This window comes from Anoplopoma fimbria, chromosome 20 (assembly GCF_027596085.1).
Source record: "Anoplopoma fimbria isolate UVic2021 breed Golden Eagle Sablefish chromosome 20, Afim_UVic_2022, whole genome shotgun sequence".
Classification (NCBI taxonomy): Eukaryota; Metazoa; Chordata; class Actinopteri; order Perciformes; family Anoplopomatidae; genus Anoplopoma; species Anoplopoma fimbria.
In genome coordinates, this window is record NC_072468.1 from 18,089,772 (window position 1) to 18,104,320 (window position 14,549).

At 42.9% G+C, this 14,549-nt stretch overlaps 1 protein-coding gene across 4 annotated transcripts in view; it reads left to right on the top strand.

Annotated features, from left to right (window-relative positions):
- Nucleotides 1–14,178, top strand: part of ddr1 (discoidin domain receptor tyrosine kinase 1) — a 37,079-nt gene extending 22,901 nt beyond the window's left edge. Inside the window, exons 9-20 of one of the 4 annotated variants that reach the window (XM_054621582.1) lie at nucleotides 1,564–1,810; nucleotides 2,679–2,831; nucleotides 3,503–3,559; nucleotides 4,911–5,077; nucleotides 6,015–6,222; nucleotides 7,195–7,314; nucleotides 8,818–9,119; nucleotides 9,203–9,330; nucleotides 10,378–10,575; nucleotides 10,689–10,956; nucleotides 11,620–11,769; nucleotides 12,054–14,178. In XM_054621582.1, the coding sequence (XP_054477557.1) occupies nucleotides 1,564–1,810; nucleotides 2,679–2,831; nucleotides 3,503–3,559; nucleotides 4,911–5,077; nucleotides 6,015–6,222; nucleotides 7,195–7,314; nucleotides 8,818–9,119; nucleotides 9,203–9,330; nucleotides 10,378–10,575; nucleotides 10,689–10,956; nucleotides 11,620–11,769; nucleotides 12,054–12,194 (2,139 nt within the window). In that variant the 3' untranslated portion in view covers nucleotides 12,195–14,178. The remainder of the gene's footprint in view (nucleotides 1–1,563; nucleotides 1,811–2,678; nucleotides 2,832–3,502; nucleotides 3,560–4,910; nucleotides 5,078–6,014; nucleotides 6,223–7,194; nucleotides 7,315–8,817; nucleotides 9,120–9,202; nucleotides 9,331–10,377; nucleotides 10,576–10,688; nucleotides 10,957–11,619; nucleotides 11,770–12,053) is intronic. The other 3 variants (XM_054621583.1, XM_054621585.1, XM_054621584.1) reach the window with 3 other exon arrangements.
- Nucleotides 14,179–14,549: the final 371 nt, after the last annotated feature.

Here is a 14,549-nt window from a genome sequence, read left to right on the forward strand (position 1 = left end):
GGAGCCACGGGGGAATGATAATGTGAAGCAACCCAGTTTGAGTTATAACTGTGTTGTCTCGTTGGACGCGGGCTGGAATGTTGGTTTGGGTGGGATTCACTCTATACATGTGCATATTGAACAGCATGAATCCCCAGTCAGTGTTATAAAGTGACAAGTTATCTTGGGTTTCGACTCTTATCCAAATTCTCTCTCAGCTCTTTTTCTCCACTTTTTTCGTTATTATTTTAGTGTTTCTCAGTTACCTTTTTAAATCTTTCCCAGCGGCATTCCTAATGTTTTTCCAAGGCTTATCCTGTTTTTCCTGCCTTTTCCCCAGTGGTTTTCCCTCACTGACCTCAGCTGACATACGCCGTTATGCTGACCTGGCAGAGCGGATATGTCAGACACACAGGTCAAATAAATAAAGAGCGGAAACCTGAACCTAATTCTGACTTGAATTGTCTCTGTCGTTCCTTAACCTGCACCTAATCACTCTCCCAAAGGGAAATCTGCTCTTTGACCCTTTGTTAGTCACAACCTGCAGTTCTAACAGGACCCCGAATCTTTGTAAAGATCCAGTTCTGTCCTCTGGGAATTTATGCAAAACTTTTCTTTGTAAGCTCATGAGAAAGAGGGGGAAAACGAGAGAAAAAGATCAGAGGGAACTCATGAATGTAGGTCAGATTTATGATGAAACAAGCAAAACATAATGAATGCAGTGTTATGCTCTCAAATTAAGCTTTGCACAGGTCATTGGAGCCGTTCTCCCTAAAGGAGTAGTGAATTACTTTGGTTCTGTTGACTTATTAGTCCCCCACCACTGGCACCAACATACAATACATCCCCCCAACCCCCTTTTTGTCCCCTTTCAGATAGAATCGGTTACATGTCCACTCAGCATCTGGTGCAGCTGTTTTTCCTGCATCGTTTGTGTGTGTGCATTAACATGTGGATTAGGTTAGAGTGGCTGGCCTCGCAGTAAGTGTGAGGTTAATAGCTAACCTGTCGGAGCCGCCTTCGCACCACCCCTTCTCTCTTAGCCGAACAGAACCTCCCACGTTGGCCTTACTTTTCTATCTCTCAGATCTATAGTTTTCACCTCTCGCTTGCTCATTTAATCACCCTCCCTCATCCTCCATGTCCCTCTCTATTCTCCTCAAGCTCCTCTTCCTCCTTCCAGACACCATGTCGCCTCGTATATTAGATCTCGGGTTCTCCTCTCTGTGGCCTTTCCCTGCTTGTAAAAACAGGAAAGATATATCATCCGCTCCGCTCCATCCGTCTTCTGTCGCACACTTTCTTTTCTCCTGCATCCTTTCTTTACCCTTCCTGCGATCTAATTTTGTTAATTTGTAGTCCTGCTAAGCTCTTTAGTTATGCCAAGGCAATTACGGTGGAACAGGATGAGAATGTGTCATTAATTTTGTGAGTTAACTGAATCTGTACGTGCCTCTCCACGAATAATGAATGAATAGCGCATGAGGGTTGAGCTAAATCAGGTGTTTAGATAGATAAAGGACAACATCTCGTATCTCTTCATCTGTCCTCTTTCTATCACCCCCTCTTGTCTCCGTCCTCTAGGTGCACAGTAACAACCGCCACACTCAGGGCGTGCGAGTCTTTAGCAAGGTAGAGTGTCTTTTCAAGCCTGGCATCCTCCAGCCCTGGTCCCCTGAACTCACTCTGCCTGTGCCCCTCGAGGATCTTAAAGACCCCTCCTCACGACCCATCTCCCTCCCACTGGGAGGCCGGCTGGCTCAGATCCTCCGTTGCAAATTCTACTTTGCTGACCGCTGGCTCCTCATCAGCGAGATATCATTCCTCTCTGGTAAGAAACAGAATTAAGGCAACCAGTTTTTTTTCACATGGGATATGTGTGTTTCTGTTGCTCTGACAACCAGTTTTTCCTCCATAAAGGCTTTGGTCTTTATTCCACTTATGTCTTAGCAACTATATCCGGCACTGAAGGTCTAGTAGAGATTTGGCTTTGCCCAAACAATAGCTAAACATAGCTCAATGTAAAAGTCAAGTGAGACTCAATGTGAGCGAGATGTTACTGTGACAGAATCACATTCAGAATTAAGTTTTTGTCCCTGCTGTGTGCTTTTAATTGATTTAAGGATTCAAGGCAGGGATTCAACAGAAAAAAATAAAGCACAGGGATTCAACAGTTATCAGTTATTCTTTATACCCTCCTGAATTTGAAAAAGCAGAATCAGAACGTGTTTTTTTTTTCCTTCCATCTGTTGTCTAATCTTCACTATCATCCTGACCTCAACGAAAAAAGGGGTTTTGATATCTTCTATAAGGACAGGATTTATGCGTATCTGATTAGAAGTCAGATAGGGGACTCTTCTGCCGCTCTCCTGAGAACTGAGATTGCTCCGACTAATCAGTCAGTTTTAGCGTGATAAGAAACAGCAAAGTGCTCAGTAATCACACCGTACTCAGGTAGCTAAAATTAATTGACCCAGCAGTGATCTGGCATGTCAGCTACTGTCCCTGAATCTCGCAGCCTAATCTTCTAATATGGGACAGCTGATGTTTCTATTAAAACAGCCATGGTTGGTTGGCCAGTTAATTTAGGGTTGCCATGGAAACAGTTTGTCAACACAAAAACTCATTTTACATCACATAAAACATGATTCATTTTCATTAAATTGTTTCCCCTGCTCTTTCGCTTTCTATTTATCCAGAACCATTTGAGGAGGATGCAGCAGAGAAGGATTCATTACCTTCTAATCTTCCCAAGATTCCTTCCATCAGTTCCTCTTCTCCTCCTGTCAACCTCACTTCCTCCTCTCCCACGTCGAGCCACAGCTCCTCCAACACCACAGCCGGCCCATCTGGTGAGTCGTGCTGTTCCTCCTCTTCGGCTTTATCCCCCCCCTGCTCTCCTCCTCCACATATCCTTGTATTTACTACCTTCCTCTCCACCAACCATTCTTTCTCACTGGTCCCCTTTTGTCTCCCACCATGATGCTTCCTCTACATTTCTGCTCTCTCCTGCCTCTCTAAGTCCCCTGATCCTTCCCTCATCACCTCTGGCCTCTGTGCCCGTCTCTTTCTCTGCAGTTGTGATGAGTGTGAGCATGTCGGCACTGTGTCTAAGCCGTGTGTCTAAAGCAGAGCCAAAGGCAGGCAGAGCCAAAGGAGGCCCATGTCTGCCGAGCCACACTCTATATCACAAGCTCTGAAATCCTTTGGCTTTGGGCCAAACATTTGCTGGACCTGAGTCAATGCTGGATGCTTATCTTATAGATTTTTATTGTACTTAAAGGGCAGGAGAAATCTGACTCGATATTAAAGGTCAAATGTTTCAATTTAAAATTCTTGAGTTTTTTCATGATCTCAGTCTGGCTTTTAAAAAGTCGGTGTGAACTTTTAGTGATTTTTGATTTACATGGATGAAAAGCCAAACAACCCAGAATCCTGATTTCCTCTCCTCATCACCCTCTTCTGAGTCTTCACCACCTCTCTTCTCACACATTCCTCCTTTGTCCATCCCTCGCTCCTCCAGAACCCCCCAACACCACCTCCTTCATGACGGACACCACTGGTAACTGGACGCTGTCAGGTGAGAGAGAAAAAGAAAAACAATGAAATAGACAGAGCAGATGAACCGAGGGATGGGAGCTAACCCTTTATCCGCTCTGGCTCTCCTCCAACATCTTAAAGTTGTCCCGCTGCTCCGTACAGTGTATGAAGTATAATGGAGGTGGGATTGCAGGGGCAGGCTTTGGCTCTGGGCTCTGTCCCATGAGTTTGAAGATATACAGCTGTAGGAAAAACACTAACAGAGCAAAAGCACATCATATTTATGTACAATAACAACTTGGCTTCCTGCGGTCTCACAAACTGCATGTTTTTTTCTCTCGCGAAACTGGCTCTGGTCTACACAGCTAAACAATAACAGGCTTTTTTCAAAAACTGGAAATGGTTTTCTGTGGCGTTTATGCTGCTTTGTCCTTGCTACTGGCTGAGGTTGAATGGCTTTGTTTGGGTTTATTTATTACCTGCATGGTGTTCAACTGACAGAGGGAGAGAAAGCGGTTCTTTTCTGTTATGACAACGTGGTGGCTTGTAAATGTGTGTGTGTTCGAGTGTGTGCTTGCAGGTGTATACACATGAAAGCATCATGTTATGTGTGCTAGTCTGTTGGTCTTTTTAAGCGGAGTGTCCATAAAGCGTTTTTTATGAGTGCCAGCGTCTTGTTTTTTTCCCCAATGAGCAGATGGTGTATGCGGCCGCATTTTGCCGCCTAGAGAAAAGGCGCTACACCAAGCGGGTGCTCCAACTTCTTTTGTCCAGCCACTTGAAGAAATTTTCTGAACTTTTCAGAAAGACACTGGTGGAAACTGGTGGCGTCCTGCCAGCACTTTTCTGCCAGAAAAAAAAAATGTGACATGTACACCTTTACTGAGCAATCTATTTCAAACCCTCATTTATAAAAGTTGTTTTAAGAGTTCAGTTCCATCCTTCTTTTAAATAGCATGCCACATTTGACCTTCAGGGGAGAAAAAAAATAACTGGATTATTCTGATTAATATTTAGCTACAAAGCTGAAGCAAAACAGAGTTCACATTCTGTTCTCAAAGCAGGGAGCGACGAGAAGCGCTCTGGTATGTGCAGGCGAACTGGACACGTACAAAGACAGACAATCCCCATCACGTGTTTAATAAGCCTGATGAAACTATGTTGGTGTGTGTGACCCCAAGTGAGTGCGTGACTGCGCTGAGAGAGCTAATGCTCACAGACTGAACTGTGCAATAACTCCTGCCAGCTTGTTAACACACAGTAAAATAGACAGTGTTGCATAGTGAGCTATAAACATCCCGTCAGACCTACGAATATCAGCAGGTTGGAGACAATCAAGTTCATACACATAGAAAAACGTAACATTTTCTCCTGTGTATTCTTCCCCAAAGATGCAGAATTTGGTGCCAACACTCCGAGGGCGGGGCTTCCTGTAGCCAAGGACGACAGCAGTAATACAGCTATTCTGATTGGCTGCCTGGTGGGCATCATCCTTCTGCTTCTGGCTGTGATAGCAGTCATTCTGTGGAGGCAGTACTGGAAAAAGATACTGGGCAAGGTGAGTCAACATGCGATGAGTTTGATCATTTTTTTTAAGCAGCCACTCCTTTTTGTAGTTGGTAGTTTGGCTGTAACTAGTGACTGGGCTCCAACCTGCTTGTCGGCTGGAGCCCTTCTGAGTGGAGTTCTACCCGTATTAGCGTGGGTTCTCTTTGGGTCCTCCAGACTTCCTCCCACAGTCCAAAAACAAGCAGATTAGGTTCGAAGTTGACTCTAAGGCCCCATTCAGACGTTGCATTAAAATGCGTCTTGGGTGATTATAAGTGCAGGTGTGAGCAAGCAGCTCTAAATCTGCTTGCTTTTCCAGAAACAATGTGAGGGTTATTATAGATCATCCATATATATTTCTGTTAACAGCTTTCATTGTTACTACTTTCCACAGAATAAATAACCCTAAGTGAGAAAATGTATTATTGTGTGATTAGGCTGAACTGTTTCTTTTAACCAGATTTAAATGATTGATAGCAGGCTGAGATAATAGTCTTTTGGCAGAGTACCACTGGTTCTCCATCTGGATGTGAATCCTCGTACATTAACTTGAAATTGTTTCCAAAGTTTGATCACCATCTGCTTCAGGAATTAAATTGGGGAGGATTCATGTTACATTTACACTCAGTGCCAGTTTATTAGTTACAGGTAGGTAAAACTGACTGCAGTCTAAAACAACAATTATAATCTTCAGTCAGAAAAAAAGAGGCATTGACAGGTAGTTTTGTGTAATACTGAAAGGTGTAGGTTCTAATATGTAGCCTACCCTCATAAATGTAATAGGTCATATGATAGGAGATGAAGTGGACTCAACACTCTGAACGTGAACAGGACTTTTGTAGTAGACTGCTCCAGTTTACCTAGCTGAACTTAATAAACTAGCAGTGAGTCCATATTGCCTGCATCTTGTATTTCCATCATTACCTGTGAATCCTCTGCCCTCCCAGGCCCAGGGTAGTCTATCCAGTGATGAGCTGCGGGTTCACCTGTCCGTCCCCTCGGACAACGTGGTCATCAACAACACACACAGCTACTCGAGCCGCTACCAGCGCATCCACACTTTCCCAGACGACCGCGACCATGACAGAGAGGGAGAAGGAGAGTATCAAGAGCCCAGCGCTCTGTTACGTCCGAGGGATCACAGAGACAGCACAGGTTAGTTTACAAACACACATATTTGAGAACACAGTTATGGAGAACATTCATAGATCTGATACAATCGGTAGTGGGAGCTGAGTGGTTTAGTCCAGAGAAACAATTTAGTTTAGCAGCGGTTTGTAAAACATGCCATAATGCTGTAAAACAGTCCACATGCTAAATACATGTGGACAGAGATTGATTTATAGTCAGTCACACATAATTAGCAAGGAGTCCGTGGGGAATGTGAAACAATGCAACTTTCCATATGTACAGACGTGAAACTTCCACAAATATGTATGTGGTTTATGAAGACTTCCTCGTTTGCGTGCCTGTCTGCGTGCTTTGCATTTGTCGATCCTATGAATGAGAAAACTCATCAGCCAAGGAGAAGCAATAGGAGAGAAAAAATGTTGCGTGCATATCAAGAAACAATGTTCTTACAATGTATTTCACCACACCAAACCAAAGTTAATCAAACCAAACACCCCGAGAGGAAGAGTGCCTCCGAGAAGATGCACAGCGCAGAGGGAGCACAAAAGAGCTATTGTTCAGAGGAAAGGGAATAAAAAGAAAAGAGGGAGGAGAAAAAGAGGAGTAAAGAGAGAAAAAGCATTCCTTCGCTTGCATTTTGCACCACGGGAGGTCTGCATGCCGTCTTTACGAGGCGCCTGTGTGAGTTTGAAAATAACACGAGGAACAGAAACATTATTTCATCCACTGTTTCTTGTTATGTTTGCAAGAGTTGTGTTAACTTTGCCTGTTTTTGCTTTGCTCATCTGTTCTGTGCTCCACGTGCAACCCCTCCTCCTCCTTACTTGTATTATAATGGACATGCTAACAATGTCATGCTAATGGTTGTCATTGTGTTTCGTTGTCTGTGTGTATTTTGTGTCATGTGCCACTTTGTACCATCCATATCATGGCTCCTGCGTGCACCCCGCCTCGTCCCGTACGCGTTTGTGTGTTCATGTGTGTGTGCTCTCCCAGCCTTGCTGTTAAACAACCCAGCCTATCACTTGCTCCTGTCAGATCACAGGAAAGGCTCGAGACCTCTAGTCGTCCCCACCACCTCTCAGGCTCAGGAAAAGAGCCTCAATGTGCCCCAGGGTAAGAGACCTCAGACGGGGCCGACACAGTCAGGAGGGGGCCCTTCCTCTCCACCTCTCTACCTCTCAACCTCTCAGGGCGGGGGCTTTAGAAGTGCTCTCACATTCATCGCACAAAGAGAGGCTTCTGGGATATGATGATGATGATGATGATGATGAGGAGGTCTCTTTTGCATGTGTCTGACCTTCATCATCCCCCTCTGTTACTCACATAATTAGTCACTCTCATTCACTCACGATTCCAAATAACTTGGTTTTAAGGGATGGTTTGGTATTTGAGGAAATATAAACTAACTTTCAAACTGTTGATGTCCTGTTGGTGGTTCATCAGTTTGTACGTTTGTAGTCTGACGTATCTGGACAACTGTTGGATGAGTCGACATGAAATGTTGTACAGTTGCTCAGTGGATGAATCCTACTGAACTTGATGACTTCTAGCTCCACCATCAGGTTTTAATTTGTTGAATACCTGCAAAACTAATGAAGGCTTAGTATTGTGTTTAGTGCTAATCAGCAAATGTTAACATGCTTAAATGATAAACTTAAGTGGTTAACATTATAAACATTATACCTGCTTAACAAAAACATGCTAACATTCTGAGGATGTTAGCATGCCGACATCAGCATTTACCTCAGAGCACCGCTGTGTGAATTTGCTGAATAAAAAATGCACTGCTTTTAAAAAAAAAAAAAAAAAAGAATAGGCATTACTGTTCAAGTGTTGTGTAATTAGTGAGATCCGTGTTGGCCTGGTGTCAACAATTTTTGTTCAATATTTGAATGAATACTGCATCAATCCTATCTGTTACATTACGATGCAGTTTTCCCATTCGGGGCTGTCTGCATTATCATTTTAACAAGGTTGTGTCAACTTGGTATTCCGCCACACTCCTCACCAGTCTTTGAATTATGTGCGCTGTCACTGCCTCTTTGAAGCTGATCGTGTTGAATGTTAAGTTGTAACACATCTTGTTAAATTAAAACGTGAAATAGAATGTGCGAGTACAGCAGTAGATTCTTATTTAGTTTAGAGAAAGTCTAATAGATCAATACAACGTCCCAGAAGGATTCATCCATCACAGTTACGTGTTTTCGTGATCTGGAAACCTGCTATGTGAACAAACAGACCATCAGGAATTAAGCAGGAAAAATAGTAAAAAATAGACACTGCAAGGCAAGTGTGTTATCCATCTCTGTGAGCCTTTTTATTATCCTGTGTTTTATTGTTTTAGGTTGATTTTTATCAGTTTTGAGCTTCTGTTTTCTGTTCAGGACCTTGTGAAGATATGTTTCTGAATAGTATCGTAAAAAGAGGTTCTTTGTTTTAATTTTTTTATGAAATTCCCTCAAATCCAAACTGTCCCTTTTTATAACCAGTTTGTGACAGCATGTGATTCTCTCACTAACAAATCGTCTTAAAGCAAAACAAAGCTGTTTTTAATCACACAGCTCTTCTAATCTCTCCGTTTCATCCACCCTGACTGTCTCTCCCTCCTCCCTTCAGCCTGCGGTTTGGACATGGACATGGAGAAAGGTTTTCCCCCAACTCAGGAGGAGCCTCCTCCCTACCCTGGCTCTCCTCCGTACCCCTCCCTGTCTCCCCCTGTGTCTCCCCCACTGCCTCCCAGTGTTCCTCATTACGCTGAGGCAGACATCGTGAGCCTGCAGGGTGTCAGCGGTAACAACACCTACGCCGTGCCCGCCTTGGCCTCCTCAAGCCCCGGGGCCGACGCCACACCACTGCCGGAGCTGCCGCGCCAATATCTTATCTTCAAGGAGAAGCTGGGAGAGGGACAGTTTGGAGAAGTGAGCAATGACATGAATAAAATGTGTGTGTGGAGGGAGGGGTGGTTGTGCTTTTAACAATGTCTGTATTTATCTGGTTAAAGGTTCACCTGTGTGAAATCGAGAACCCTCAGGACCTTCCCAACTTGGAGTTCCCCTTCAACGTGAGAAAAGGTCGCCCCCTTCTGGTAGCAGTGAAGATCCTTCGCCCGGACGCCTCCAAGAATGCCAGGTCTGTAACATCACACGCAGCCGAGCCTGGCTTCATTGTGGTTCACACTTCTTCTTTTCCACTTTTATGGGTTATCTTGAGAGGAACTGAACTGCAGCATCACATGACCCATTGAGTTTTTAAATGTCCTTGTCACACTTCATCGCCTGATGAAGACTTGTTAAGTTGAAACGTGTCAACATCCATGATTTAATTTAAGGATTTAAGTTACAATCAGAGTGCCTCTGATGTTTTATCAGACAGCCAACTAACACCTAAGACTTCCTCCAAACGTTAGCTGGACAGTCATTGTTTTTTGTTTGAACATGGCAGTGTCTGATTGCTGGATTTCTGGAATATGAGGTTATATTTAAGTGTGTAGTCGGGGCCAGGAATATTGATTGACTTCCTTGAGAACTCAGGGAATACTTAAACATATATTTTTTAGTAATGTACCATTCAATATCATTTTTGTTTTAGTTATAGCTTTAAAATCTTCTTTCTGCTGACATTTTTACTTTCCAGGTGATAGAGAGAAGAATGTGGAAATCATAACAAATTCAGAGCACCCAGCCTTTACATACCATTTCATCTAATCAATTCCTCATAGTTAATGTGTTGGTTATCAACTACATGACATTACTGAGATGTTCAGCAGAAGCTGAGCACAGATTCCTTTCACTTTTCAAATACAATTCTAATATTTGACATTCTAGCCCTGATTTAGTCCTCCAGCTTGCGAGAAAAAATCTACCTGTGCCCCTGTGGTTTTCTAGATGTCTGACTCTCGTCAGCAGCTGCGAGCTAGCTTTGGCTCTCTGCCCTTTTTTCACTGGGCAGATAAAGCTCCTATCTCGTGTGAGCTTATGTTGGTAGTGAGAGCCGGAGCAACACAAACATATTGACCCGCCAAACAAATCGATGAGGTGGAGAGCTGCCCAGAGCTGCAGGCGGTGGTGTTGATCCAAGCGATTCATTTTTTTTACATAAGGCCTAAAATCAGCATGTTCCACTCTTTATCTTTTGTGTCTGACATCCCTTCATCTTGGTTCCTCTTCCTCCTGGTAGGAACGACTTCCTGAAAGAGGTCAAGATCCTGTCTCGCCTGAAGGACCCGAACATCATCCGTCTGCTGGGAGTGTGTGTGAGCAGTGATCCCCTCTGTATGGTCACTGAGTACATGGAATGTGGAGACTTGAACCAGTATCTGTCCCACCGAGTGCTTCTGGACAAGACGGGACCTTCACATAACACCCCGACCATCAGGTAAACAGAAATGTGCACACACACATTTCACATATACTTAGATCTAGATAAACACACAGTCAAAGTTTTGATTTATTTATAATTCCCCCTATCTTGTAAATTTTTTCCCCCAGCTACCCGGCGCTGATCTCCATGGCTAGCCAGATTGCATCAGGAATGAAGTTCCTCTCCTCCCTCAACTTTGTGCACCGAGATCTGGCCACGCGTAACTGTTTGGTCGGGGGTGAGAAGGGTGAGAGCGGAGACGATCGGGGCGGTGAGCGTCACATCAAGATAGCTGACTTTGGCATGAGCAGGAACTTGTATGCTGGAGACTACTACAGGATCCAGGGCAGAGCTGTGCTGCCGATACGCTGGATGGCCTGGGAGTGTATACTCATGGTGAGAGGGGGGGAATGTGTGTGTTTGTGCATCTGATGGTGTGTGATAATTGCAATTATGTAGGTCATATTGTTCACCAGGATCAAATGTATTGATTTACATTGATCATTTTAAGGAATGATAAAAAAAATTAATCCAGGGGTTTGTTTCAGTTTAAGTAAGAAACTGGTAACATTTGGGGGGGGGGGATCAATTACATCAAATACATGTGATCATTTTAAAAATATTCTTTCTATTATGTAAACTACCAACTACTTTAGAGGGAATCTGTTCAACAGAACAGCAGCTCAAATTTATTTTCTCCCCTTTTTTTCTCTTCAGTTTGTTTTACGGAAAGATTTTCTGGTTTGTATATGCAACAAACAGGAGCTTGTTTACTGTAAACTTTGGTAGTCAGCGTCTTTGTGTAGCAGGAAATTACATCCTTTGGATCCACAGAGAAATGGATCCAGAGTAAATTTAAAATAATAGTTCAAACATTAACAGTAAGAAAAAGAAATCAGAAAATATATACAGTTCAATAATGATGAACTCGCATGTAAAATAAATCTAGTAAATGCGTTTTCCCATACCAACAGTTTGGCATCCTATGATAACGAAGCGGATAATAATTTAGATACTGATGGAGATTATGAAGTTGAAGATGAACGTTTATGTTCGCAGGGTAAATTCACCACGGCCAGCGACGTGTGGGCGTTCGGGGTCACTCTGTGGGAGATGCTGAGCGTTTGCCAGGAGCAGCCGTACTCCAACCTCACAGATGAACAAGTCATCGACAACGCTGGGGAGTTCTTCAGAGACCAGGGCAGACAGGTACAACACGGAGTCTATTCGTAACGCGCTGTTGTTGTCAAAATTCTTAAAACCAATTAAAGTGACATGTTTTTCTGCAGGAGACAAACTGTGTTGGACCAACAAGAAGTGAAATTAGTCATAATAAATCTGATATAATAATGATTAATTTAGGTTTAAGTTGAAAACTAAAAAGGTATTTACAAAAAATGTGTCATTAAACAAGTAGTCCCTGCCTCCTAACACCTTTCTCCCCCACTCTCTCTCGCTCTTGCTCTCTCTCTCGCTCTTTCTCTCTTTTGCAGGTGTATCTGAGCAGGCCGGCTGTTTGTCCTCAGGGTCTCTACGAGCTCATGTTGAGCTGCTGGAACAGAGACTGCAAGCTCCGCCCGTCCTTCGCCGACATCCACTCCTTTCTTACCGAGGACGCCATGAACATGGTGTAAAGAGAGAAACGGAATGAAGAGAAGGGCAACGCTTAAGAGGGGAAACGCCTCGTACGTTTCTACATCCTTGCTACAGGGGGGAAGGTGTGGTGGAGGTGCTGCTCAGCAGAGGCAGATGAGAGGGGAGAGTGGGTTGCTCGCTTTTATATTTGTACTTTTTTTGGGTGGATGGGGCTGAGACACCGCTGGTTCGGTTTATTTCCACGTCAGACCCCCCCCAAGCCCAGAGGCAAAACTAACCGCAGCTTTAGACGGGTAAGAGTCTGAGCTACATTTCACAGGTGGTGGGTGCAGTCTGCATAAGAACTTTCTCTCCTCTAAGATACTTTATTACAAGAGGGCTTTGTGTTACTGGTGACTAAGTGCTGTAGAGTTAATGACACAGGAAACTGCAGAGGCTCAGTGACAGAAAATACTCCAAACTACGACCATAGCAAGCTAAGACATGAACACTTATTAAGTTTCATGACTTTTACGCATCCATCATAAATGCCACATGCAGGGTAACAGGTGAAAGGTGAACATGACACATAAACTTGTCTGAACAGCACACCTATCTGTCAGTCATGAATGTGCACTTGCAGGGATTGTCTTAGTATTTATAGTATGTATAGCCTAGTGCACACATTTTAGACAAAATCGTTAAGATTACTCCACACACAAATCCAACCAAAAGTCTATGAAAAGATTTTCAGACATGGCTGATTGAGAACTTCAAATCTCACCATGTTTGTTGACCCTTCAACAATCCTCTATCTCAACCCCAAAAACGTACACAGCGACCCTCGTCCACAGCTGTAACTCAACATTATTGTGGACTAATGTGAAACGATTTGGACCAGACAACAACAGCATTTCTGCAATGCAGTTACATCAGGTATCAACATCCGACCCCCTCATTGTAGTCAAAAAGTCCAAGCCATTTGTGAACCCCATCTCTGAACCACAAAGAGACGAACTGTACCCCCCGGTGCCAAATGAACTTGTTAAACCTGAGGAAACAGAGGAGGGTCTGCTGCTGCCGATGAGACGTGACCCACAACCTGGAACGGCTTTTCCAAGCAGAGAGACAATACTGCCATCTGGGGCAGAGGCCGGGGCATCTTCAGATGCGCCTGCTCGGGTGTTTTGGCAGGTTTTTTTGGTAACTTGCTGCAACCCAAACAGAAAGGGTAAATGAAAATATTCCACAACCAGCTGCACTTTATATCCTACATGCATATCCTTGGCCATGATGGAACGCCTGATATGATTCCTGTCAATGTGGATTCTAATGCATTTCACCTGCAGTGATTTCAGTTTTTGTTTTTTTTATCAATGGAGATCAAAATTAAGGATGGTCTGTCTTCATTGTTAAATCCTCCCCCTACAAGGCATTGCCAAACCATGAGATGTAAAATATTATTTAAAAAAAAGAAAAAAATGGAATGGCACCATCGATTCATCTCATTTTAAATGTATGACAACCTTTTAGTTCGGTGAGTTGAGGCGCATTTTACTAATCAAATAATCAATCTTTGCTCATTCAAATGCACTCTGTTAATGAACTCTGTTATGGTATTACTCAAACAGGGAGTTCTGATTCTAGTGTGAATGTCAACATCAACTTACAACGTACATTAAGCTGACTGCCGTAGAATCAATGCTCTCTACCTTACTGATTGTTTAGCACTGTAAATCAGTCCTGAGGTGATCAAGAATATCAAGTAATACATGTTTACTGATCGTCAATGGTTGTGCCATTTGAGTCATTTTTGATACACTGTAGTTCAACTAAACCCATATTTTTATATATACTTTATGTACTTAGACACTCCTTGATGTCTGATTTCGTCCTTTGTGTCTTTTGAGGTTGAGCATAATAGTATGTACATATTTTAAGGACAGAATTGTAATTTCCTTTACTAATATATGGAAAACTCTTTGTGACATTTGGGGTCTTCTGTCTCTCTGTAGAACGCTTGCTACCTTGATGCAATTGTAATTCATCGTTGTCTATTTTTGTAGATGTTTTAATAAAGTTAACCTTTTCAAAAAAAATCTCGATGTTTTCTACAGCTGTGACCATTAATTCATGTCATTATCGATTGTTTGGTCAATAAAACTTTAGAGAGTAGAAAATTGCCCTTCATATTTTCGGAGGGCCTAAAGGTGATGTCTTCAAATGGCTTATTTGGATCAATAGTACAATACACAAATATATTCTGTTCCTCTAGGATATAAAGCAGCAAAATTTGATGAGCAACTTCATTTTTCTTGAATGACTATTTGGATAATAATATAGTTGAATAGTCTGTCGATCTTGGTCTTAAATGAAACTTTAATGAAGTCATTAAAATAATAAAATAAACAGAC